Source organism: Mandrillus leucophaeus, unplaced genomic scaffold (assembly GCF_000951045.1).
Source record: "Mandrillus leucophaeus isolate KB7577 unplaced genomic scaffold, Mleu.le_1.0 Scaffold152, whole genome shotgun sequence".
Taxonomy (NCBI): Eukaryota; Metazoa; Chordata; class Mammalia; order Primates; family Cercopithecidae; genus Mandrillus; species Mandrillus leucophaeus.
Window position 1 is genome coordinate 2,649,374 of NW_012101499.1, and position 26,735 is coordinate 2,676,108.

At 48.8% G+C, this 26,735-nt stretch overlaps 1 protein-coding gene across 4 annotated transcripts in view; it reads right to left on the minus strand.

The window, feature by feature from the left end:
- Positions 1 to 26,735, minus strand: part of DAPK1 (death-associated protein kinase 1) — a 229,796-nt gene that overhangs the window by 29,045 nt on the left and 174,016 nt on the right. For all 4 annotated transcript variants that reach the window (XM_011975208.1, XM_011975207.1, XM_011975209.1 and 1 more), the window contains 2 exons: positions 22,192 to 22,290; positions 11,724 to 11,801 (listed from right to left, as the gene is read on the minus strand). In XM_011975208.1, coding sequence (XP_011830598.1) covers positions 11,724 to 11,801; positions 22,192 to 22,290 — 177 coding nt within the window. The remainder of the gene's footprint in view (positions 1 to 11,723; positions 11,802 to 22,191; positions 22,291 to 26,735) is intronic.

Sequence of the window (26,735 nt, forward strand, 5' to 3'; positions counted from 1 at the left end):
ACATACACATTTTGATTATATATATAAAACCAAACACATAAAATAAAAAAAAATCAAAAATTTACCCTAATCAATTAAGAGGCTGAAAGAAAATGGAAAGCCAGAAGGCTGAGAAAGTTAGAAGCCTTCAATTAAATCATGAAATAGGATCAGCCCTGTCTGACCAGCTAGAGCTTCGGTCCCTCTCTGTGTGGAGGGGTCTGGATCCTTTAGGGCAGTAACGGGACAAGAGGATGAGGGAAGGGGCACTCCAAGGTACAAGCTCCATGCTGCAGAGGGGGCTGGGAACACAATATCCTCACTACTTTCTTCTTTTTCCATCCCATAGGGAGAAGCAGCAGGCTCCACAGAATGGAATAGTTCTCTACTCACTCACTCCTTCATTCACTCAGGGAGGCCCCCCAGCCCCGTGCTAAGCGCAGTGCTGACAACAGGAAAATCCAGACTCAGCCCAGATCCATGGTCTTGGGGAAACACAGACGTGTGAATGATTTCACATCTAATACCAAATAAGAGCTTTTAACAGGATAGTGTAGGCAAGGTGTTCAGTGCACCCAAGGGAACCTACTCAAGGCTTACGTGATGTGGCACTGACCATGCCACCCTGGTGTCACATCCCCTCACAGGCCACCATCTCTTCCCACCACTCCTGCCCTGCTCCCTAATCAGGACCTGTTTGGAGCCGTGAGGTGCAGCCTGAGGCCTCTTCCTCACCTTCACCCAGGAGGACCCCTCTGCTTTAACCTGCAGTTCCCACAAACCCACAAAACCTGTCCTGACTGCCATCTCCTCCTGGAAGCTTCTTCCCACAATGCGTGGCTCTCCAGGGCGACCCCCCAGTGTGTAATTATGAGGTGTTCTGCCCTTCTAGACCAGGAGCCCATCTGCGGGGACAGACGGAATTCCCAGCCCCGGCAGGTGTAGAATCTCCATAAACCAGAGTCATATAAATGACAGAACTCAGAGGGACCCACGCAAGGGCACCTCTTTGTGATCTATACCTGGCGGGACCATTCCTTCAGTTCTAAATCCTGGGAGGTGCTCACTTACTGCTGATCTCTTCCAGCAGCAAAAGCCAGTGTTACTTTTGCTATTATAACTGCATCACTACAAACTCACACATAACTCTCCTGAAGGCTTTGATTTTCCTATCTCCCTTTTCAATTCCTAAGCCAGGACCAGACTTCCTCACCGGGAACTACACTGACCCCTGGTGGGCACTGTGGAAATCTGAGGTGGCATTTTAGTTCCCACAAGGTTGAGGGGATGCTCCTGCAGCTGGCTGTGTGTTCAGACACCGTGGAACAAAACGCCCCTCACAGCGAAGAATTCTCCCGGGTCCCCTGACTTCTGAGCATCTGATGAGCATTTATATAGGGGAAAAGCCTGTTGACAGTCATCTGAGCTGAGAACTTTCCATCTTACACATCATCCAGAGGGTTTTGGGGGCAGTATTTAATATATACTGAGTTATCCACGAATGCTGCTGTTTTACAGACTGGCCAACAATTACACTTTGCTTTTTTCCTTTTATCTTTCCTGAGTGCTGTCTCCGATTTCTGGACATCAGCTCAGCACGCTGCTGTGGCGTTGGAGCTGCCATCCCAGCCCTCCAGTGTCCACGGGCGTCTGTGCAGGCTGCACTCACTGACCCTGCGGGTGGGTGCAGGGACCGGCCGGGTTTCCCAGTCTCCTCCTGCCTGTGTCCTAGCACATGCATACTGACATCCAGCATATTTCACTATGTGCATGCTCCCACGAGGTCTGTGTTGTATTACAGTTAGGGCACGCTAATGATCTTTTGAAACTATCTGTGTAGTAGGTACGCCCCTGTCTATAAATTCTACTTTACGAGGATCAAGGGAGCATGACACAAGGCTTGCTGTAAAATGCTGGGGCAGCTGGGGTGGAGGTCACGACACCGAACGATGATCTGTAGAACATGAGGTGGTCCTTACTCTGGTGTCTTCTTCTGACCTCAAATCCCAACAGGTTCAGAGACAGAGCACCACAGGGAAAGGAAAGGGCTGGGGGTCTTGACAGCAATGTCCCTGACTGATTACCTGAATCAGCAAAAACGCTGGACAGATTCTATTATGAGTTACTCACTGGGGGTGGCACCTGTTAGCTGGAAGGAATGGGGCTCTGAATTCTCCCCAGTGCCACATGCAGCAGGTGCGCCCATGCTGCTGGGCTGCCACCGACCCTGGAGCAATTCCACCTCCCAGCCTACTCCAGCCTTCCGCAGCAGCCCTGGGTCTTCCTTGTGAGTCCAAGGCTGTACCCACACCACGCCATGCATGAGCACCTGAGATGCGTCCACTGTGCTGAACAGTGGTCACCTTCCAAGGTGAGCATCCCAAGGGGCAGATGAAACTTCCTCAGCTATTCCCTGACATGCAGCTCCCCACACACAGAGATTCTTGGTACCAGCCCGAGTCTGCTTCATCTGAGATCGGGAGAAGGCAGAAAACTGTTCCTGGTTAAATCCAGTCACTGGATCCCGGGTGCCCCATTTTGGTAAAGAAACTGCGCCACGAATCTGCTTGCAGCTCTTTCTTCCTGTTTCGTGCCTGTGGATCTTGACACGTTGAGCTTCAGCACACACGTCTGTCCTGTTTGCAGGAACGGGGCAAGTTCATTCCTCCTCCACGAGTCCCACAGGCCCTTCCACTCTCAGCAGACTCAAACCATGGTCAACTACAGACACCGCTGCCCCTGTGAGAGGCTTCTAGAAGCGATTGAACCTGCAGGCTGACTTGCTCCTGCGTATGAGGGCAAGCTATGCCTGTGACTTCCCCGTACTGACAGTCCAGATCACTCCTTCAAATTCCACACAGGCCAATGCTGGGGCAGAAGCTCCTGGCAATCTGTTTGCCTGTTTCATGGGCCAGCCCAATAAATGGAGAAGGAGGGAGGAGGCAGCAGGAGGAGTTGAGACAGATGTGTTTCCAGTCTGCAGCGGTAACTTCCACGTGCATGGCACCTTCCAGCTCATGCTATGCCTTCACTCACATTCCCTATGAAAACCTCCAAGGAACCTTTGTGGTTAATACCATCCTCCTCCCTTTCAGATGAGGAAATCGAGGCTCAGAGAGGCCAAGGCACTTGCCCAAGGTGACAGAGCAAAGCCAGAACTCACCACCAGGTCTTCCTCCCACTGCTGGACACTGAAAGGGAGGTGGCAGGTTCCTCCGAAGCAGAGGAGACAGGAATAGACAGGGATATGCACACTGAAGGTGAACCCCACAGCACTGAGGACCATCCAAGGAAGGCCTCGCACAGTGCATCCCACTCAGAAGGCACCTCCTGAAGAGGGCACCCTTTGGAGTGAAAAATTTCTGTGGAGGGACTCACCTGTCCTTGGTGCACCCCCCTCCCCTCCACCAGGAGCTGTCAGCCTTGGCTGAGATGGGCCCACTCACCCTTCAGTAAGTCTTTGGGAAACGGCACTGATCCAGACTTAGAGAATTCACCATCATCTTGAAAGGCCAAGAGAAGCAAAATATCCCCAGGTATTTCCCTTTATAAGGAAATCTCAGCTGATCCTGGAAGATGACCTCTCATCCTCACTAAGAACCTTGGAGAATCTAAGCACATCTGAATTTAATGCAGTCATCCTGGAAAAAAGTTTCTGAAATCTCTCCTGCATTGGTGGAGGCATGTTTTCACATTTCACTACCAGATGGCGGGTAGGGACGGGTTGGGGCCCAGAGGCCTCTCCCTGGGAAAGCAGCTTTCATCCACCCAGTGATCTGTCTCCAACCCAGAGGAGGCTCCAGGTCAAGTCTAGAAGGTGGTAGGAAGACTGATTTATTTGGAGGGGGGGTTCAGTAGTCCTTCCACAGTGTGTGTCTAACACAACTTACAAGACAACCCTGAGACCCGGCTGGCACAAAGGCCGGGCTTGGTGGGCCCTCCCTGGCTGGGCCAGGCGGGAGCCATGTGCAGCCAACACCTCCAGGGGAGAGGAGAGGGGACTGTGGTGCCACCGACATTTTTGGCTCATGGCTTGAAGTGCTCTCCAGTGTGTGCCCCTTAGGTCTGTGGGTGTGGCTGGAGGGTACTCAGGAGACCCCGGGGCATCCACGGTGTGGGCAAGACCAGGCAGGGGAGAGGAGGAGGCAGAACCGAACTCCAAGGAGTACAGAATTCTGACTCAGAACCTTCTCGGTGGTCATAAGGGGGTGTGTGTGTGTGTGTGTGTGTGTGTGTGTGTGTGTGTGCGCGCGCGCGTGTGTGTAGGATAGAGTATATTTACCTGTATTAGCTCTAATCACATCCTTTAAATATTTACACAGGAGTAGGAGCCTCCCTGGTATTCTTGCCCAAGGCTCACTAAGTAACAGAGCCTGGACAGCCCCAGTCCAAGCCCCACACATCTCCCCTATCGCCTCCTATCAGGTCCCTCTGCTCCCCGTCCTGACCCTGAGGCTCCAGTCTGAGCAGCCGGGGGAATTCCTAAACCTAAGGCAGATCTCACACCTGCCTGCACTTGGCCCAAACCCAATCTCCTCATCCCCTGGGTGACATCTAGAAAGCTGTGCCACCTCCCGGTCATGTTGGGCATTGTTCTCTGCCTGCACCCCCAGGCACATGCTCTGGCCCTAGCCCAGTTACCCTCCTTTGTTGTTTTATGCTTGAGCTCCTCCAACCGTTCACTGCCCAGCCTTTTGCACTCCCTATTCCTCTGCCTTCCTCCAGCCCTTCCTTGGGCTGCTTCCTTCTTCTTGGCTTTCAGGTCTTGATTTCAGTGTCACATCAGAGAGGTCCTCATCAGCCAGGTGAAAGCAGACTCCACCATCCTCTCATCTCACTTCATCCTGTTGCAGTTCCCTGCACGGCACCTACCCCAGGAGGCAGCAACTCTTTCTGTAGAGGGCCGGATGATCTCTGTGGCAACTCAACTCTGCCATGTATGAACACCAGCCACAGACAAGAGTGTGTGGCTGTGTCTCAATAAAACTTTATTTACAGAAGCAGGCGGTGGGTTGTAGGCCATTGTTTGTCACCCCTTGACCTTACGCATATCTCTTATCAGTTTCCCGGCTGGGGGCTGGGTTCTGCTGATTTTGTTCACTGTGGTCTCTGCCATGCCCAGAACAGCTCTTACAGTAGACACTGGAAATACCTTTTCAGTGCATGAGTGAATGAATGTTATTTGGTAACTGCATTGCTCTTTGAAGCCCTGGTGAATCTCCTAATTTCTACTTTTCTTTCTTCTAGTATTGTTTTCTCCCTAGCAGCTTGGCTTTCACTTTCTCATCAGACAAGAGGACTAAACATTAGCAAGCTGATGGGGAAGACCATTCACGGTCTGGGAAGGCCAGATAAGAGCACTGAGAGGCGATGTGGCCCCGCCCACGTGGCAGGGTGCAGGGAGACGGCACGGATGGTGCAGCAACTCTTAATTACGCAAATGCAGTTTACAGGTGGTGAATTTTTCCATCTGGGCAACTCCCAAACTGATTTCATTTTTCAAAATATCCCTGGCCACCTTTCTTCACTGTTGGGTCTTAGGTTTAGGAAAAGCAAACTACCTTTTTTTTTTTTTTTTTGAGACACAGTCTTATTCTGTCACCCAGGCTGGAATGCAGTGGCATGATCTCAGCTCACTACAACTTCGACCTCCTGGGTTCAAGCGATTCTACTGCCTCAGCCTCCTGAGTAGCTGGGGCTACAGGCACGCAGCATGATCCCTGGCTAATTTTTTTTTTTTGTATTTTAATTTTAATTTTTTTGTAGAGACGGGGTTTCACCATGTTGGCCAGGCTGGTCTTGAACTACTGACCTCAGGTGACCTGCCCACCTCAGCCTCCCAAAGTGCTGGGATTACAGGCGTGAGCCACTGCACCCAGCCTACTTTTAATTTCAGGTTTATGGAAAATCTGATTAGAAGGATGACCAAACAAAATAAAAACAAGCCAACTCCTCAACCCCCTTGAAATTCTTATTTTAAAATCAGGTAAGAATGGGACTTGCAGTGATTATAGTAAACATGGATGCTGATATAACATCTAGATCAATCCTTCTCCCATAGAAGGGGTCCCTCCTTTCTTCTAGAAGGAGAACTGGGTTTGGCTGAGCAACAACACAGTCCTCAGGCAGGTTTGGACAGCTGCATGGTGCTTTGTTACTGACTCAGCACAAGGAAGTAAAAGGTACAACTTCCTTCTGTTGTAAGGTGGTACCTACAGCCAGGCGGGGCTCTCAGGGACCCCCAAAACAATGATGAACCTATCAGCAACCTTTGGTAGGGAGAAGCAGGCATCATCTCTAGCATTTCTGATTCCTGTGGTGCAAATGCTCCCACCCTGGCTGATTTCAAGACCCCCGTGTGATGTCACCAGGTTGGGAAGACATGCTCGGCTCTCAGGGCCAGCACCAGAGGCTCCTGCACACCACTGCCCTGGTTCACTTAATGTGGAAGTGGGTCAGAATCGATCCCATGCAGCTCAGCCCTGCCCCCGGTTCCTTCTTCCCCAAGAGCTTTGGCCTTGGCCTCAGCCACCTTCCGTGCTCCTGCCCCCTGAACTGTCCAGTGATGAAAACAGCCAGTCCCTCTCCCCTGCACATCTTCCACTGCTGTGGGAGAACAGGATGAATTTGGTTCTATTTCCAGATGCCAAATCCCATTGCTTCCCTAGCAAATATAGTTTAAAGACACATTCCTAGGCAATGTCAACTGATGAGAGCTGAGAGCACAGATAGAAAGCATTTCTTTTGCTCAACTGGCCCGTTTGGAAACCAAATAAAATGGCAGGCAATGTAGGGCCACCCTCCTCAGCTGTTCCAGATACAGACCTCTCCCCAGGACTGCGCTTTGGATCAACCCGCAGTGGTTCTTGCAGAGTGTGGTAGCGCCGTAGGGGTTGAGGGAGAATGTGTGGAGGCATTCTTTTGGTTTTCATAATACCGCTGCAGGGAATGCTAGCATGTTAGATGCTTAGAGGCCAGGGACAAGAAACATCCTGCAAGGACAGGACCTCCCAGTCACCCAAGCTGCCAACAGCACCCAGTGAGAAACACTGGGGAATATCGAGGAGAAATGACATGGAAAGGAAAATGGTCCTAAGACGCTCTGCAGGGTGAATGACTTCTTCTTCCCTTCCCCTCCCCTATCTTGTACCCCATTGTCTCCTCCTCCAGGTGACCTGAGTTAGAACTGCAGCTCAGTCCCCTTCCTGGTGTCCTCGGCAGGCACTGCCTGCTCCTGGGCTCCCACCACAATCCTCAGCAATGCATTCTCCAAGGAAGCCGCTGCGACAGCTCAATCATTTCCAATAACCAAATTCCAGTACCAGGTGTGTCCAGGTGCCAAGCAGTTACTTGCATGGGGATTCATATTCATACACAAGGAAGAAAGACCATGATTAGCAATGCTTGGCAGACAACTCCTCCTGTTCTGGCTAATGAGGAGCTAACGTTAAGAGCCCACTGAGGGATGATGAAGACAAACAAGTTCCAGGGGCTCCTTGAACACAGCATCTAGAAGATTCTGAGGGAATCAGAACCCTGGGACTCCTCACAGGAAGGCGATCCCTGCGCACTACAAAGCAGGGAGGCTGAGCACAGGCACAGTAGCCAGTGTGGAAAGGATGCATCCCACCTGGCCAGGAATCTGCCCTGGAGCCCCCTGAGCCCACTGATTAAAAGCAGATAGCAGGTACTTCCAGATGAGGTCGGGACCTCAGGTCTGCACTGATTAGCATGTTGTCACCTCTTTGAAACCAGGTTTCCTGCAGCAACGTTCCCCTCTGTAAACCTTGGGCATGTTCTGAAATCACAGTGCCCACCACACACACTGAGGACTCAGTGGTGGCTGTCATCACAAATGACACTCAGGGTGCCCAGCCACAGGGGCCACTGCTGCACCTCACAGCTGTTCCAGAGTGCTCTGCAGGATTCCAACAATAGCAGGAAACACGTGGTGCTTACTGTGTGTAGGCACTGTGCGAGGGACATCATCTACATTGACCCATCTAACCCTTATCACGGTCATGGGAGGTAGCAGCAGACTCAACCACTTGACAAGCAGGGACACTGAGGCACAGAGCTGTTGAGCAACTTGCTAGCTCACCCAGCTAGAATGTGGTGGAAGTGGAGTTGGATCCCAGGCCATTTGACCTCCAGTCTGTGCTCTCAGGCACTACTCTGTATTTTGTTTCAACATAAAGATGAGGGGGGACTTTTCACTGGATTCTGGGTGCTAAGGGGGATGTTGTCCTTTAACTAGGGCTTTAAGATGACTATGCTGGCCAGGTGCAGTGGCTCACGCCTGTAATCCCACTGTTTTGGGAGGCCGAAGTAGGAGGATCACTAAAAGGAAGGAGTTAGAGAGAGCCTGGGCAATGTATTGAGACATTGTTGCTAATATAAATGTTAAAAATGAGCCAGGTGGGTGTGGAGACATGTGCCTGTAGTCCTAGCTACTTGGGAGGCTGAGGCAAGAGGATCACTGGAACCCAGGAGTTTGAAGCCACAGTGAGCCCTGATTGCGCCACTGCACTCCAGCCTGAGCCACAGAGCAAGACCTCATCTCAAAAAAAAAAAGAAAGAAAAAAAAAAAAGTGACTATTCTTTTCCTTGACCTCTCCTTTAGAGAAAAAAGACCACAGGATAATGGTAAAATACAAAATAATATTTTACTAAAATACAAAAATAATATTTTGCATTTTATAGTTTTTGTATTTTATAAAATATATTTTATAAAACATGATATATTTTATATTTTTGTATTTTGTATTTTATAGCTGTAATAGTCCACTTCCCATCTCTTTTAAAAATCTAGGCACCCAAAACAAAGGAACTAATGGATGGAAGAAAAGAAAATCCCAAACTGAGACAGGGCGAGAGCCCGCCCCCAGAAATTCAGAATTCTAAATGGGAACAAGCCCCTTTCGCTTAGGATTTGGAGGAAGCTCCGCAGCCCGGTGCTTTGCATCTCTCCTCCTCACTATGTCAGTCATCTAAGTGGACTGCAGAAAACAGGGACAGAGGACAGGAGAAGGACCTCCCACCCACCTGTCCGACCATCCCCAGCTCGTGCAACACTGCTCTCCCTCCGTCCTTTTTCTGAGCACTGTTTTCAGACTCGTCCTGGAAGGGCACATGTGGGTTCGCATCTCGCACAGTAATCTACTTTTAAGTCAGAGAACGAACCATTGCTAAGGGGCCATGGGCAGCAGAACACAGCCAGCCCCACGAGATGCCTCCTCCCTCTGCATGAGGTGGGTGTCCCGAGTGACCCGATGGGGTGTTGCAGGTCACCGTGCTGCAACTGAATGTCTGCCTCACAATGTGATACAGTTTCTTAGACGGTCAACAGCACTCGAAGCTGAGAGCGAATGTGGTGAGCAGCTTTCCAGAGGGAGGTAGTGGTGGAAGTGCTGGTGCTGTGTGAGCCGAGCCAGGGCCTCATACACCTGGGAGGGCACGGCATGGGGACTCAGGGACGCAAGCCAGGTGCGAGGTGCTGCAGGTGGGTGTGCAGCCTCTCCGGGTGGAAACCTGAGCACATCTGACCTAGCAGGCTTCTGCACTCAGTAAAGTTGTCAGGCCTGTTGAAGAAGCCTTTCGCCCTTCCTTATAGTGTTTCTTCCTACTAGTGGACCATAACAGAGACCTGATAACTAACAGGAAAAAAAACTGTGCTCTTTTAGCCTGTGCAAAAACCAGACTTCTCGTCTCCTTTCACTATCAATGGATGCTGCCTGGGTAATGGATGCACACCAGCCTGTAGGCGTGAGATTCTGTGCCCAATGCAGGGCCCCCTGCTGTGCAATCTGGCAAAAGCCAGAGGCTGCACATCGAGGCTTGCGTTGTGTCTGGTGTGGCTGGTCCTCTGCTTCAAAGACAGCGAATTTTAAACTTAGGAGACTCTATAGAAAGGCTCATTCTTGAATACTAACCACTCACGGGCTCTCCCTTGCCCCTGCCCCTGCTTGTTTTGCCTGTAAACAAAAAGGTTTCCCTTGAGTTTCTAGTCCAAATTTGCAGGCATAAGGACACAGTCCATAATGGTACAGAGTGAGAAATCACTAAGCCCATCATTATAATTTATGAATTTCTGGTAAGAACAGGTGAGTAGGGCTAGGGAAATTTTACCTGACTTATCTCATTCTGCACTTTCCAGGACAAAGCGGAGACTGAATCGCAGCTCTCAGAGTTTATCAACATCTGCTCAGTGCCTCTGAGGCCAGTTCTCAGAATCCAAAGCAGAATGGTGTGAAAATCAGTCACCCATGATTTTACCCTTGCCAGGTCAACTCCAAGGGGTTTTAATATGCATATATGAAGTGTGTCTCTCCAAGTCTATATTCTGCATAAGGAAAGAAATTATCCCAATCTGTGGCCTGCCTGCCCCTGGCAAGACCACAGGACAAGTATGAAAACTCAAACTTCAGGGGCTGTGAAGGTTATGACCTCACCACTTCTCCCCCAGGCACTTCTCAGTCTATACAAGAACTTTGTGGGCTATCTGGAGCACATTTTGGACATTATCTTCTCAGCAAGTACTTAAACCAACTGAATTATCATTTTATTCCTAGTTTGCATTTTTAAAAAAATGATTACCAGCCAGGCGCGGTGGCTCACGCCTGTAATCCCAGCACTTTGGGAGGCCGAGGCGGGCGGATCACAAGGTCAGGAGATCGAGACCACGGTGAAACCCCGTCTCTACTAAAAAATACAAAAAATTAGCCGGGCGCTGTGGCAGGCGCCTGTAGTCCCAGCTACTCAGGAGGCTGAGGCAGGAGAATGGCGTGAACTCGGGAGGCGGAGCTTGCAGTGAGCCAAGATGGCGCCACTGCACTCCAGCCTGGGGGACAGAGCGAGACTCCGTCTCAACAAAAAAAGAAAAAAAAAAAAAAATTACTATTGCTATACATTTTTTAAAAAAGAGTAATTTTAAAAATTTTCAATAATATTTAAAGAAGAAAATGTTGAGTATAATAGCAAAATCGAAAAACATCACTACTATCATTTTCTTTCTATGCATTTTAACATAGTAGAGATTATTACGTATACACAATCTGTCTTCTCCTTTGAAGCCCAGACCCCCCTAACTCCTATTAGCAAAACTCCTTAAAAATATTTAAAAGGCCAAAGCCATTCTATTCTATGACTATAGGACCCTTTACTAGACATTACTGTGGGTTATCTGATGTTCCCAATTTTTATTACTGTATTATAAATAATACTGCGGCAAACATCTTTAAGCATAAAATAGAGTTCCTAGATTAAAGGATATGGCTATTGTGAAGTCTCCTGACACAACTGTTATGCTGTAGGCTGGAAAGGGTACACCTGCCTTTACTTATTTTTGTCATGTTTCTTTAAGCCTTAGAGCAACAATGTTTGATAAACAGGAGCTTAACAGCTATCTTGGAGCTCAAACATAAGAAGGAAAGAGGCAGAGTCAGCGTCCTCATGCCCCGCTACTTTGTGGGAGTGGTTTATTACAGAGAGAGTGGGAGGAGGAAAACCAGGCACAGCAACTGCAAACAGCCTAAATGATTTCCAAGTCCAAACAGAGAAGAAAACTGATAGGGAGCTGATGCATTTATACCGACTGACATGCAAACCACAGGACAGACACCACTGTTCCTAAAACCTGGCTGTCTAGAGCCTCATTTTGTTCATTCTCAAATAAGGAAAAAGACTGAGACTTTTTCACATAAACACAGGTAGAGAACTTCAGACCCATGAACAGAATTTCTCACCTTTCGAAGTCTTGCAAGGAGACCTGCTACGTGCTCATGCTGTTCCGATCTAGCAAGATCTTCTGCCGTCTTTCCATCCTGTTGGAGAAAAATGCGTTAGTTTCTTTTCTCTGAAAAGGAGAGCTGTGTGTGTTCCATACCCCAATTCCGTGGGTCTGAGGCAGAAACAAGCATAGCAGGTGTGAGAAGCAAGCCAGGTGGACAATGTCCTGGTGTGTTTCTCTGGCTGTGCAATCCTTATTTCACTTGATTGTATAGCACAGGAAGATAAGCAGCAGGAACAAAACACATGCTGGTGTCTTCCTGCCCAATAGTGACACCTTTAATGTCCACAGGTTTAATCACAACTCAACTGCCTCCTCAGCTGAATGGTTCCTCGCTGTCCTGAACCCCTCTCTCCAATCTCCCATCGCGCAGACAGTAAAGATTCTCATTAGGTGCCAAATTCTAGTTAGTGCAAGCTACTGTGTTACAATCCTTACAGGGATAAACCCAGTCCTTGCATGATACCGGCTCCTGGTAATTACTGTGCATTTCAAAGGAAATACTTAGTTTGACAGGCAATTTTGATTGAAAGATTTTTTGGTGAACAGAAAACAAGGAAGTAAGAGTCCACAGTACTTTTATGCTTGCTTTTCACTTACAGACTTTTCATAGGCTGCACTTTCACACTGAATAAATTTGTTTCTGTATCTACACCATGAACATACACGATGACAGCAAGTATTTATTGAACACCACCTCATAATACATGCCGGACCCAGCTCTCAGTGCTCTGCAAGCCTCAGTCCCCGAAGTTGCCCCTGGGAGGCAGAAGCTGTCACTGTTCCCCTGCCACCGGGGAGAAACGGGACATGTAGGGGCTATTCTGTTGCAGTTTTAGAGATCACTAAAAATGCAAAAGTAGAAAAGATGAAAAGCAATGTAAAAAAATAAAAACGATTTTTTTTTTTTAATAAAAAAGTAAGGATTTGGTTTATCTATCAATGTGTATCAATAACAAAGTTGCATCCCTGTAGAAGCTTAGGGATATCCGAAATCTACATAACAGCAACCTCTCAATTCCTCAACCCAAGTAACTCCTGGAGTCGTGCCTGGGGTCCCATTCGATAGTGTTGCTCAATCTTGCCAACACTGACATTTTGCACCAGGCAATTCTCTGTTGCTGGGCCTGTCTTGTGCCTCTTAGGAATTTTAGTAGCATCTCTGGTTTCTACACACTAGGTGGCAGTAGCACCCAACTCCCAGTTGTGACAACCAACTAGGCATTGACAATTGTTGGGGGTCGGGGGTCAAAACTGCCCTGCTGAGAACCACTGCCTTAGGCTGCCAGTCGAAGCCCAGGTGGCTGCTCCGGAGGAGGCTTGCTGTGCAGTCAGAACTGCCCGTCTCTCTCTGTTCCTTTAAATTCCTGAAATATCCCCCAGTGGGCAGGCTAGGGCTTCAAGCTTGCTTTGGGGGTAAAATAGGTGCCTTAACAGACACTGCATCTCCAACCAGGGATCCATGCCAAATACTCTAGTTTCTTTACGGACACAAGAAAAGTCCATAAAGGGAAGGGGTTCTCCATTACACACTGGAATCACCTGTAAAACTTGAAAATATCCTGTTGCCCAGCTCCCACACAGATACTGCTGTCATCAGTATGGGGTACATCCTGGGCTCTCAGGTAATTCTATTATGCAGCAAGGTTTGGGAACCATTGCCCTAGTTAGAAGAAATCCGAGCCTTGACTGAAGTTTCCTGCCCCCGACACGTCTGAATAGGATGTTCCTTTTGTAGAACTCAGATGTACACAAAACACAGTCAGAGGCCTTTCACCGACAGGCTGAACTCTCTCCACTGTTCAACCTCTTCAAAATCAAGAGAACCACCATCAACAATACTTCCTCACGGCCAGGCATGGTGGCTCATGCCTGTAATGCCAGCACTTTGGGAGGCTGAGGTGGGTGCATCAGGAGTTTGAGACCAACCTGCCCAACATGGTGAAACCCCCTCTCTACTCAAAGTACAAAAATTAGCCACGTGTGGTGGCGCATGCCTGTAATTCCAGATACTCAGGAGGCTGAGACATGAGAATCTCTTGAACCTGGGAGGCAGAGGTTGCAGTGAGCCGAGATCGTGCCACTGCACTCGAGCCTGGGCGACACAGCAAGACTCCATCTCAAAAACTAAATAAAAATATAAAAAATAAAAATGTTTCCTCACATTTGCACTGCACTTTACAGCTTGCAAAACATGTTGCTCTAAAGGACACTATTCAGACTTTCAACAGAAATGCCTGGCAGTGCAGGAGACAGTTTGAAGTTGGGAGAAGACCCAGTTTGAAGTCCTGAACCCATCCCTCACCAGCTATGTGGTTGGTCACTCGGCCTTCCCAGGCCTGAGTTTCCTCATCTACACAATGGAAAATGGTACCCTCCTTGCACAGGTTCTTGAGCAGGTGAGAGAAAACCAAATGCAAAGAACCAGCACAGTACTAGGCACGGAAGAAGCAAGCAGTGTCAGAAATTATTCGTAGAAGAGCTGAGACTTGCCCTAACTACCTGGCCTTCTGTCTGAGAGGGAAAGGGGCAGAAGTCAGATCTCTTCATTTTGGTCTTGGCTCTACTGGACACCCCGATGGAGGCTGCAAAAGCAACACTAACATTTACTGCCCTCCTCCTTACCAACAGGACTTATGGGCTCAATGAAGTGCATGCACTGAAAATATATGGAAAGATGGCCAAGTGTCTCGGCACTCAGCTGTCCATCATCTCAACGTGAGCCTTGGGGACCAAGTGGCTGCAGATGAGTGAGTTGGGTCCAGAAATCACGGTGTCTCTTGTGCACCAGCAGCCTCCCACACTACATTCTAGACTGTGGGCAGTGATTCCCAAGTTGGTCCCATGACACAGAAAGAAATCCATGGAAAGGTGAAAGGCCACTTCACTTATTGTATTCAAGAAGCCACAGCCCCACAGGCCAGCCAGTTTTAGGAGCCTGCCCGTCACAGACACGCTGCTTATTGCTGTCTGAGGAAGTGCTCATGGTCAGGACTTCTAGTGACACGAGTAATATGCTTTGCAACAGAACAGATGGGGTTTCAACTGGGGCAAGCACTGACAGGGAAACCTATTTGTGTAACCCCAAGTGAAAAGATGATCTAAAAGAATGCACAGTCATTTAAACATCTTTAGATAGTGTCGGGGAAAATGTGGATTTTTTTGTTAACCTACAGAATTATAAGGGTTCATCTACTTAGCACTCGGCCAACAAACACTCCATGTCCTGCTTGGACTATGGTGTCATTCATTTTTTCCTTCCTTCCTTTGTACTTTCATCTAGTAGGTATTTACTGAGTGCCTATTATGCACAGGCCTACAAATACAGCAGTGAATAAAACCAGCAAAAGTCCCTGTTTTCATAGGATCCAGAATCTAGTGGGGACGGCCGACAAGAAACAAACAGGTGAGTAAAATAGTGGGTCAGGTGGTGATAGGTGCTATGAAAAAAAATGGGGCAGGGGAGAGGAGGGGCTATCCTAGGGGTGGGGGAGGGATAGGATTTAAACTAGGGTGGTCCAGAAAGTCCTCCCTGAGAAGGTGAAGCTCGAGTCAAAGCCTGCAGAAGGTGAGAAAGCAAATCCCATGGATACCTGGGGAAGAGCTGCTCAGACCCAAGAACAGCAAGTACAAACGCCCTGGGGCGGTGGATGGCCAGCACGTTTGAAGAACGTCAAGGAAGCTCATGGGGCTGATGCGGAGGGAGAGGGGAGGAGGTGGAATAGGAGATGCGGGTCAGGGAGGCAATGTCAGGGGCAGATCCTTGGGGAAGCCCCCATTTGAAGGGCTCTGATCCCCATGAGAAGCTGCTAGAGCATCTGAGCGAGGAGGACAAGATCCGACTTATGTCTAACCAGGCGGCTGTCTGGGGACCCGGCTGTGGACAGGTAAGGGTGGAAGCAGGGAGCCCACTTAGGAGGCAGCAATGAATTCCCAGTGACCCCTGCCCAAGGGCTCATTCCTCCTAGGAGAAGTCAGGATACACTTCTAATAGAGCAAGGAAGGCAAAGAGACCAGCAGCCCACAGGGGCGAATCACACATGCTGGAGAGGCTGGGACAGAGGAGGTTTCCTGGGCTGCAGGTGAATGTTGACAGATAAGAAGGAGTGGGTGCCACGGAGCCTTCCCCGCATGTTATGGGCTGTGTGCCCGCATGCCCGTAGCAGGCATTCCAAGTCTCTCTCACTCTCAAGGCAGAGGGCATCAGGTAGCCTCAGGGCAGAAGTGGGCAGACAGATGCGTGCCTGTGTGTGCTGATGCTGTGGGCACACTATGTGCAGGGGGTGAAGGGGGAAACGGAGAGCTCCAGGGTGAAAGAACAACAGGTGCCAACTCCATGATGGGGGAGCCGGCAGGGGCTTCCCAGGACCCGGCCACAGCTGAAGGGGTGCAGGGGGCAGGGGAGGCTGGGCAGAGGCTGCGGAGGTCACATCCTGAAGGCACAGGAGCCCCAGATGGAGGTGAAAGTGGAGACCACCAAGCTGCTGGCATTTCTAGAAAGATAAAGGTGGGGCTGGGATGGACTGGTCCCAAGGGGCGGGAGGCTACCGTGCAGGGCCGGGCTAAGAGTCCGACTGGTCCAGAGGAGACTAAGGTTAAGGGTGATGCCCTTAACCAGGTGGGGGCTGGATGGGCGGGTGCTTCGTGGTCATGGAGAATTGGGAGGAGACTTAGTAGGCTGCGGGTTAGATGCAAACAGGTGAGGAGAGAGTAAGGAGGGTTTCTGTGATCCTGGGCAGCGTGACAGACACGTGCTGAAGCCCTTTGCAGAGGCTGAACACTGGGGAAGAGGAAGCACAGAACTGGAGGGAGGGGCCCTGGTGTGGGGAGGCCAGGGGCCGCTGAAGGTGCTGTGTGAGGCTGGCACTCAGGGGCAAGCAAGGACCAGAGACCTGAGTCTGGGCCTCAGTGTTGGGCAGCTGCAAGTCTAGGGGCCAGAGAGGACTGGGGGGATGGAAAGGGAGAGACTGGACTGCAGGGTGGACCAGCAGGAAGCAGAGGCCTGGGGAGAAGCAGGATGTGGGGACTTTCTCATCCCAGGCAGGAGAGTGTCAGGGAGCACCAAGGGCACCCAGTCCTGGGGATATCCAGTGAAAGAGGCTCGGGGCAGCAGCTGGGACTTGGGTGGAAAGATGACAAGGACGCAAAAGGAAGAGCTGGCTTTGAGTCAGGGAGGGATCACAGGGGCCAGGGGCAACAGCTGGGCCAGGCTCATGCGGGCTTCGGGGTGGCTGGGAAAGTTTTATTTCTTGACCTGTGTGGAATTCAAGGGTGTTTGTCTTATGGAAACCCACTAAGCTTTATATTGGTTTATGTGCTTTTTTCTATTTATGTTTTATTTTATAGTAAGAAAGTTTAGAAGGAAAGCTGTCAAGAGGTGAGTGCGGACTCTGCTGAGGGCTGTGTGAAGTGGAAGACAAGACAGTGGAGGGTGCAGGAGTGAGGGAGGCAAGGACAAAGAGGGGACAGGATGTGCAGCCTCGTTCAGGTCACCCTGGCTGAGGACTCAGTGGAGTGGGAAGGTGGCAGCAGAGGGCGCTGGTGGTTCTGAAGGAGAGGTAGATGGAACTGCTTCTGGAGGGTGGGAGGAAGGCGTGGGTGCTGGGCCTTCCAGGAAGACCAGAGGCCCCTCCCCTCAAGGCCTTGACTCAGCCTGAAACCTGGGGAGTAAGGACGCACTGTGAGCGCACAGAAGGAAAGCTTTGTATAAACCAAAGAATGTGAGAGATCTCAATAATTTAAGAATACTGGAAGCCCTCGCCAGATCAATTAGGCAAGAGAAATAGAGGCATCCAAACTGGAAAAGAGGAAGTCAAGTTATCCCTGTTCGCTGACGATACGATTTTATATCTAGAAAACCCTGAAGACGTCACCAAAAAATTCTTAGGGTTAATAAATTAATTCAGTAAAATTTCAGAATACAAAATTAACATACGGAAATCAGTAGAGTTTCTACATACCAATGACGATGTAGCCCCAAATCGAGAAGGCAATCCCATCTCCAACAGGTACCAAAAAAAAAAAAAAAAAAAAAAAAATCCAGGAATATATTTAACCAAGGAGGTGAAAGATCTCTATGAGGCAAACTAAAAAACACTAATGAAACAAACTGTAGATGAGAAGAATTAATACTGTTAAAATGACCATACTGCCCAAAACAATCTACAGATTCAATGCAATCCCCATCAAAATACCCACCTCATTTTTCACAGAATTAGAAAAAACAGCTCTAAAGTTCATATGAAACCACAAAAGGGCCTAAATAGCCAAAGCAATCCTAAGCAAAAAGAGCAAAGCTGGAGACATCATACTGCCTAATTTCAAATTACACTAGATGGCTACAGTAACCAAAACAGCATGGTACCCACTTAAAAACAGACAATGGAACAGAAAGGAATAGGGAACCCAGAAATAAAGCCACATGCTTACAGTCAATTGCTCTCTGACAAATTGATAAGAACACACACTGGAAAAAGGACACCCTTTTCAATAAGGAGTGCTGGGGAAATTGGGTATCTATTTGCAGAAAAATGAAACTGTATCCTTCTTTCTCACCATTTGCAGAAGTCAACTCAAGATAGATTAAAGACTTAAATGGAAGATCTTAAATTATAAAAATACTGGAGGAAAACTCAGGGAAAACTTTTCTAAACATGGGTCTAGGCAAATAATTCATGACTAAGACTTCAAAAGCATAGGGAACAAAACTAAAAATAGACGAACAGGACTTAAACTAAAAGCTTCTGCACAGCAAAGGAGATAATCAACAGAGTGAACAGACAACTTGTAGAATGAGAGAAAATACTGCAAACTCTACATTCAACAAGGAACTAGTATCCAGAATGTACCAGGAACTAAAACAACTTAACAACAACAACGAAAACCACCAAATAATCCCATTTAAAAGTGGGTTAAGGACATGAAGAGACATTTTCCAAAAGAAGACAAATGGCTAACAAACATGAAAAGCATGTTCAACATTGCCAATCATCAGAGACATGCAAGTTAAAACCACAATGAGGTATCATCTTAACACCAATCAGAATGGCCATTATTACGAAGTCAAAAAATAACAGACGTTGGAGAGGATGTAGAGAAAAGAGAACTTTTATACATTGTTGGTGGGAACATAAATTAGTACAACCTCTATGGAAAACAGCATGGCAACTTCTCAAATAACTAAAAATAGAACTCCCATTTGTTCCAGCAACCCCACTACTGGGTATCTACCTGAAGGAAAATAAATCATTATATGAAAAAGATACCTGCACTTGTATGTTCACTGCAGGACTATTCACAATAGCAAAGGTAGGGAATCAAACTGTCCATCAACAGATGACTGGACTTAAAAATTGTGGTATATATACACAACGGAATACAACTTGGCCATTAAGAAAAGGAAATCAGGCTGGGTGCGGTGGCTTACACCTGTAATCCCAGCACTTTGGGAGGCCGAGGCGGGCGGATCACGAGGTCAGGAGATTGAGACCATCCTGGCCAACACGGTGAAACCCCGTCTCTACTAAAAATACAAAACTTAGCCAGGCGTGGTGGCACATGCCTCTAGTCCCAGCTACTCAGGAGGCTGAGGCAGAAGAATCGCTTGAACCCGGGAGGCAGAGGTTGCAATGAGCCAAGATCAGGCCACTGCACTCCAGCCTATCGATAGAATGAAACTCCCTCTCAAAAAAAACAAAAAACAAAAAAAAAAAGAAAGAAAAAAGAAAAGGAAATCATGTCCTTTACAGCAACATGGATGGAAACGGAGGCCATTATCCTAAGTGAAACAACTGAGACACAGAAAACCAAATATCACATGCTGTCACTTAAAGTGGGTGCCAAACGATGTGTACACAGGGAAGCTGTGTGTGGAAAATGAACAGTGCGGATTTGGAGGGGTGAGGGGGAGGGAGGCTCCTGGAGGATGGGAGTTTGGTGGGTACAATGTGCTTTGCTCCAGTGATGGACAGGCTGAAGACCCTAACTTCACCCCAATATAATATACCAATGGAGAAAATTGCACTTGTACCCCATGAATATATACAAATAATAAATCAATAAATAAATTTATTGATTTACAGGTTAGCATAATATTTGTATTATCTCGTGCTAATATATTACTGAACTTCATTTCCTCTGTCTCTTTTTCCTCCTTCCATGTGGCTGCTAGGAAACTTAAACCGAGGGATATGGTGTGGTCAGTGTTTCTGAACGCAGCGTCCCCAGTAAGGAGCTCCAGTCTGGAGGGTCTCCTCGGCCCCACGGGAGAGGAAGCCCCAGTTGGCCGGGGGGAGGGTGGGGGGGCGGTGCACTGGGAGAAGGCTAGGCACACCCAGCTCTGCTCACTCTCCCATCTCCCGGGCCTAGGCGCCGGCTCCAGCCACTGCGCTCCCACCAGAGGACACCAGAGGCCGCCGAGCCCCGGCCTGAATAGGGCGATCCTCCCAGGACTCTGCCCCTCTGAGCACCGGGCGTGGCTTGCAGGTTCTAGCGTTGCCTCCTACAGGGGCGCCCCCAGCCCCTGTCACGCCCTCAGGACCCGCTCCTTTCTGTCACCACACGGTCCCATTGGCCCATTCGGTGACTGTAATTGACGGCTGTGACTCTCGGGTCAGCGTCCCTGTCCCATTTCCAGAAGTCTCCTGTGGGACGCGCGCCTGTCTTGTGCCCCCGGACTCCCTGCTCGCACAGCGCCCCCGGTGTGTGCGGAGTGACTGAGGAGGCGGCAGAAAGAGCCGCACCCGCCTCGCAGGTTAGCTCTGGGCATCGTGGAGGCGCCTGGGGACAGAGGACGCTTCTCCTACGGTGGGAAGCCAGAGAGCGAGGAGGTGCACGGAGGGATCTGAGGGGGAGCCTGGCGGGGACCACCGATGCAGCTGTCGTGGGGAAGGGCAGAGGGCCCTGCGGCTCATGGAGGGACCCCACAGAGGGGGCCGCACATTTCAGCAGCCCCAGCCTGCACTGCGGTAGATGCAGCCGCGTCAGCTGCTGACATCTTCAATAATGGTCTGGCTGGGTCTTTCATGAAGCCACACATAGGACAAAAATATTTATTCGTCTTGAAAATGCATATAAATGCTCTATTAGGGAGTAACTGGAACCTGTGCCCAAGCATGGCTGGGCAGGCATGACAATGGCCCACGAGATCTAACAAGTCAGGCACAGCAGGGTGAAGTGGGTATGGTGTGTGCATTTGCGGTGGGTGACCAGGTGCCCTAGAAACGGGCCTCATCCCATGCGGAGTACTTGGTAATAACTGAGCCTGCAGAGAAAGCACAGAGCTGGGCGCCCCCCGACTGCACAGATCAGACCTATTACTTCTGGGGAGGGAATGACATCCCGATAACATGAGTGCACTCAGGGAGGCGACATCCTAGCCCCAGCGGTCAGCAAACACTTTCCGTCAAGGGCCAGGGGAAGAGGTGTTTGGGCTCCGTGGCACATATGGTCTCTGTCACAACTGCTCAGCTCTGACACCTGGCATGGAAGCCGCCAAGGCCAATAAAAACCTTAGGCATGGCTGTGTCCCAGTAAGACTTCATTTACAAAAATCAGCAGTGGGATATGGCCTGTGGGCCACGGTTTGCTAACCTCTGGATGATCTCCAGGAAATGAGGCTCTCTTCCAGCCTTGGGGCCTGAGCTGGGCTGACACATTAAAGCACCACTTGGTCTCCTCAGAGAATCACCCTCTGTCAGCAAAGCTCTCATCTGTGAGCCCAGGACTCTCCCACACAGGCTGGATGGTCAGCCTACTCTCAGGCCGGCAAGCACCCGAATGGTAACATTTCACTGCAGCCGTAACATTGCAACCATACCTCATTAGCTGATGCATTTTCCTTCTTGAGTATTTCATGAAATGTGAATCAAAGGGTTTCCTCAGCAGGGAGGTGCTAGGTCTGGCATCGGGAGCAGGGAGTGAGGGAACTGAAGAAATCTCACTTAAAATACTCCACAGGCCTAAAGCAAAGCCTGACTCTTTAAGCAACTCCCGCTTATGGCACCCGGCAGTCTGGTCTTGGGCAAATACGGAGACTGCACCCAATATCCACTGAGGATTCTTCCTCCCCCAGCTCCTTCTAAAGGGTAGGGGCTCCAGTGCCCTGGGGCAGAGGAGCATTTAGGAAGGGGAAGTACACACATCCCACAATGCAGGGGCCCTGGTGTGTGACTCGGAAAACAAAAAGAGCAGAGGGAAGCAGCGGAATCCCTGGCAGCGCAGGGTGTGGTGAGATGAGAAGAGGAACATTGAGACATTAGGATGGGCGTGTGTGGGCGAATGTCTGTGTTACTGCGGCGGAGGAGTGAACAGCAGCCTGGCTGCTTTAGAATGCAGAGTTGCCATGCAAGCCCTGTCCCTCCTGCCCCGGAGGCGCCAGAGGCTCCCAGCAGCTCCCTCCTGCACGAAGCCCTGTGAGCACTCACTGCGGTCAGCGCCTCCACGCTGGCTCCCATCAGACAGAGGTACCGGACCACGTCCAGGATCCCGTTGTTGGCCGCGAGGTGCAGAGGCGTTCGTCCATACTGGGAAGAGAGAAAAAAGGTCAAAGGTCGTTCTTCTCATGCAGTTGCTGAGGATGACATTCCCGAGACACAGGGTTAAGGAAGGGGTCAGGGCCCACCAGAAAGAAGGAAAGAGCCATCTCCCTTCTCCTGAAACTTGCTCTCCACTGGGGCAGGCCAGCCAGGCAGAACCTTTCCAAGTGCTCTGCAGTTAAAAGAGGAGCTTCAAAATACAACTTCAAAGATAACTGAAGTAAGTTTCCTGCTGTGCTGGCCTGAAGGAGGCAGGAGCCAAGGGCTCAAGGCCCAGAGTTCCAGCAAGATCTGCACCATAGATCAAATGTAGACACAGCCAGGGAAGAAGACACACGGAAGACAGAGATTGAAGACATCCTAATTAGTGAAAATCCCAGGACAAGCCCATAAGCCCTGTTTGTGCCTGTGGTTCCCAAACTGTGTGCCAAGGTAGCCCAGGGAACTGCACTGAATTCACAGGGGTGCCCAGGAATAGCTAAAGTTTTTGATAAGAAAACTGGCTCTGAGACCAGGTGAACTACTCGCTTGAAGCGGTGCAGAGTGTCATCATCAGACGGCACCACCCTGCCTTCCATGACACCATGTCTCTCACAGCAGGGGGCTGGTGGCTGCCCTGGGAGGAATCAAGAGTCTTGAGGAAATCACTGTGGACAGGATATGAGGCCATGTCCACTCTGAGTCCAAGGTTTCAAAAGTGCAGTGCACTCATCACACGTAATGTGGTCGTGGAAGAAGGAAAAGAAAATACTAGTTTTCTTTCTGTTTATATGTATTATCTTTCTCAGTTGCTGCTAAGCTGTTAGGACATAAGTGGTTACTAAGTTGTTTGGAATGAACAGAAGTGTTAGGGATTTCTTTTGATCTAGGGGAACCATGAAAAAATAATTACTGAAACCCTGAGGATGTTGTGAACTGAGAAAGTTTGGGAATGTCTTTTTTATGCTATGTATTTTTTAAATATCAGTTTTTGTTATACAGGTAACACATGCTCTTTTTAAAACTCCAGGCAACCTACAGAAACATATAATACAAAATAAAAATCTCCCTTCTCCACTCCCCGCTTTACTCTCAAGCTCCCTGGCTCAGAGCTGTCCCTGTTTTAACAATTTGGTCCATTTCCTCCCAAGCTCGTATCTATGAATCCTCAACAGGAGAGAAATAATTTAAACAGCCGAGATGTGGTCATAGCCCACCTTCCACTCTGTCCCTTGCTTTGTCCATCTAACAGTAGATTGGGAACACCTTTCCATGCCTGTAACAGGAGGGATCACATTCTGAATGTCTGAATCGCATCCACTGCGTGGCTCTCATGATTCATTCAGCCACCGAGGGTGGACGCTAAGCAGCCTCAATTCCCGGCTAGTGTAAACACTGCTGCAGTGTGGGACACGCTCATATTTCTTTATTATCATCTTCTGCAGTAATGCAGAAAGCAGATATTAAGCTTTCAAGTGTCCTAGAGTTCACATGAGAAGGAAAAGGGAAGGTTTTGAAGACTGGGTGAAATGTTTAAAAGATGCAATATAAGGGAGATGGAATTTTGGTTGTAAAATGCACAGTTTTATAGAAGAGAAGAAAGCTGAGGAAGAGAGTGTGATGAAGAAAACGGTAGAGGACATGGCCACTGTTGAAGGGCCCAGGTTGGGACAGAATGACACCAAACCCCTTACCTAGCCTTAAATTCCAGTTCTGCCACCACCTGGACCCAATGTCTCCAGCTTCATTTTCTCCCTTCCCCATAACCCCCTCCCTAAATACCTACCCCACACCCTCTATGTGTCAGTGATAGCCCACAGCAGACACACTGGCTTCCCTTGGTGGCAAACAGGCTTCCCTCTTCTCCATCTGTCAAAGCCTTGATCATCTTAAGTGATCACCAATGAAAAGCCTTCCCTGATTTCTTTAATATCTGAATTGTTGCTTCTGTGTTTCTGGAGCACTTTGTGCCCAATACAGCAGCAATGACAACATGAGATGCGGCTACATCTGAATGTGAATGTGTCTAAAAGCAGCCTGAGGGCAGAGCCATTCACTTTGGCATCTACTAGTTCCTCCCTCCACGCTGGGCACAGTGCAGCCCCGGAAGGGGATAAACACCTGACAGGCAGCCAGTCCTCTCTCATCCTCCCAGAAGCGTGCGTGTGCACAGCGTGCCTTCTGTCTGTCCTTAAGGGAAGTACCAACTCAAAGAGGGACAAATGGGTAAGGGCCATGCATTCTGCACCATCTATTTCCTTTCCTTTCCGTGCTCTCTAACACGGCCAGTTAAACAGCCACTCTCCTGATTTCCATACGAGAAGGAGGAAGAATGCAGAAATATCTCACTGCGTGAGCATCAAACATAGCAACGAGGTCCTGTCACACACTGGTGACAGGGTAGGATTTGAATGGCCATTTTTATTTCTGGAGGAACTTAATCCAGATAAGGAAAAGGCAAGACCATGCAATGAAGAAAGAGCAACAGCCTCCTTGTGGCACGGGGGTGCCCCTCCACGCTCCCAATCGGTTACTTGAGTGTGTCTCTAGAAAGCTGGAGGTGCTTTGGTGGGAAACAATGTCTTCTGTTACATACCTGTGCTTCTTCTAAGGCCATCTAAAGCCCCCATCACCTTTCCTTTTAAAAAAAAAAAGGCAAAACAAGCCTGACAGCAACCCTTCTGAAAAAGCTGAGACCCCCAAAGTCAGGGTGCGCTGATCATGGGAGTGTCAAAGCCAACCCGGGGAGCCTGTCTGCGGGGATGAAGATGCAGAGCTTGTGTGCAGCCAGCACCCTTCTGTCCAGGCAGGCTCTGAATTACGGGTCTGAATTATGCTGCTAATTCCAAGGGGTTGAAACCGGAACTGATGATTTTCACAGCAGCTGAGCTTCACTCAATGACAAAATCGTCTACAGAAGGCCCTCTATGTACAGCTGCTGTGCCATAGACAGTGATTACGCAAGTTTCTGTCAGCATTTATCGACTTTACTTATAGATATTTGCAGCCTGAAAAATGTGAGACTTTTCCAGTAAATAAGCCAGTGGTTTTAAAACACGAAAGTCTGGGACTGTGGATTTTTTAAAGAGTGTATTTAACAAGTGAAGTTGTGCATTTAGGTATGGAGTGAAACTGGGAAGAACACCATTCCCTGTTTAGGTTAGGGCAAAGAGATATCTGCTCAGCTCCTCCTCTCCCCCTCACAAGGGGAAAGTCGATTCTACTTGCTGCACACGTAGTAGGTCCCTGGGCGCACAGTGGGAATGTCTACAGAGAGTCAAATAAGTGCAGATGTCCCTTGAAGCTGCTTTTGATTCATTTGAAGAATCCTAGAAGGAAACCCAAGGTCTTGATGCTACTTCATACTACATTTGGCTTTTCCCTTAAGCCACTTACAGAACTGACTTGGCAAGATTAGAACGGGACAAACTAAGAAAGCAACCAGCAGCTAATGGCTAAAACCTGGGATACTGCCTTTCCACACAGTGTCAGAATGTGAAATTACCAATTTCAATTTCTGTTTGAGTTAATCATATAACATGCAAAAGGAATAAGTTTACATAAAAGTATAATTTTCCAGCTGTTTCAGATATTCTTTTTTTTTTGAGACGGAGTCTCACTCTGTTGCCCAGGCTGGAGTGCAGTGGCGCGGTCTCGGCTCACTGTAACCTCTGCCTCCTGGGTTCAAGCGATTCTCCTGCCTCAGCCTCCCAAGTAGCTGGGATTACAGGCATGCACCACCAGGCCCAGATAATTTTTGTATTTTTAGTAGAGATGGGGTTTCACCACATTGGCCAGGCTGTTCTTGAACTCCTGACCTCGTGATCCACCCACTTTGGCCTTCCAAAGTGCTGGGATTACAGGCGTGAGCCACCGCACCCGGCCCAGATATTCTTTTACCTCCAACAAACCATACTAGAATCCTACTGGCATTGTATAAACCACTGATAAACATTTCCTGAAATTAAAAAATTGATTGTACTTGGACTTCAATTTTAGCATAATCGTAACAGCATAATGCTCGTCTTTAATACAGCTACACGGCCAAAAATCACAGGAATCTCCAATAGTCTATGTTGTTTGGTAATGAAAATCTATATGGAATTCAGAGAAAAGGGAAGGTGGTGGCTAAAATCTAGAACTCAACATTTTTTATGAACCTAAAAGCACAATTATTTTCATTTCTCCATTTTTCACCAAATGATAGCGTCTCTTTGGTCTTACCACATTTATTTAGCACAAAAAAAGGTACTAGGAACTTTTGCCCATAAAACTCTCAATGTGGAAAGCTAAGAAGAAAAATATAGGGCCAGGTGCGATGGCTCACGCCTGTAAACCCAGCACATTGGAAGGATGAAGCGGGCAGATCACCTGAGGTCAGGAGTTCGAGACCAGCCTGGCCAACATGGTGAAACCCCATCTCTACTAAAAATACAAAAATTAGCCGCGTGTGG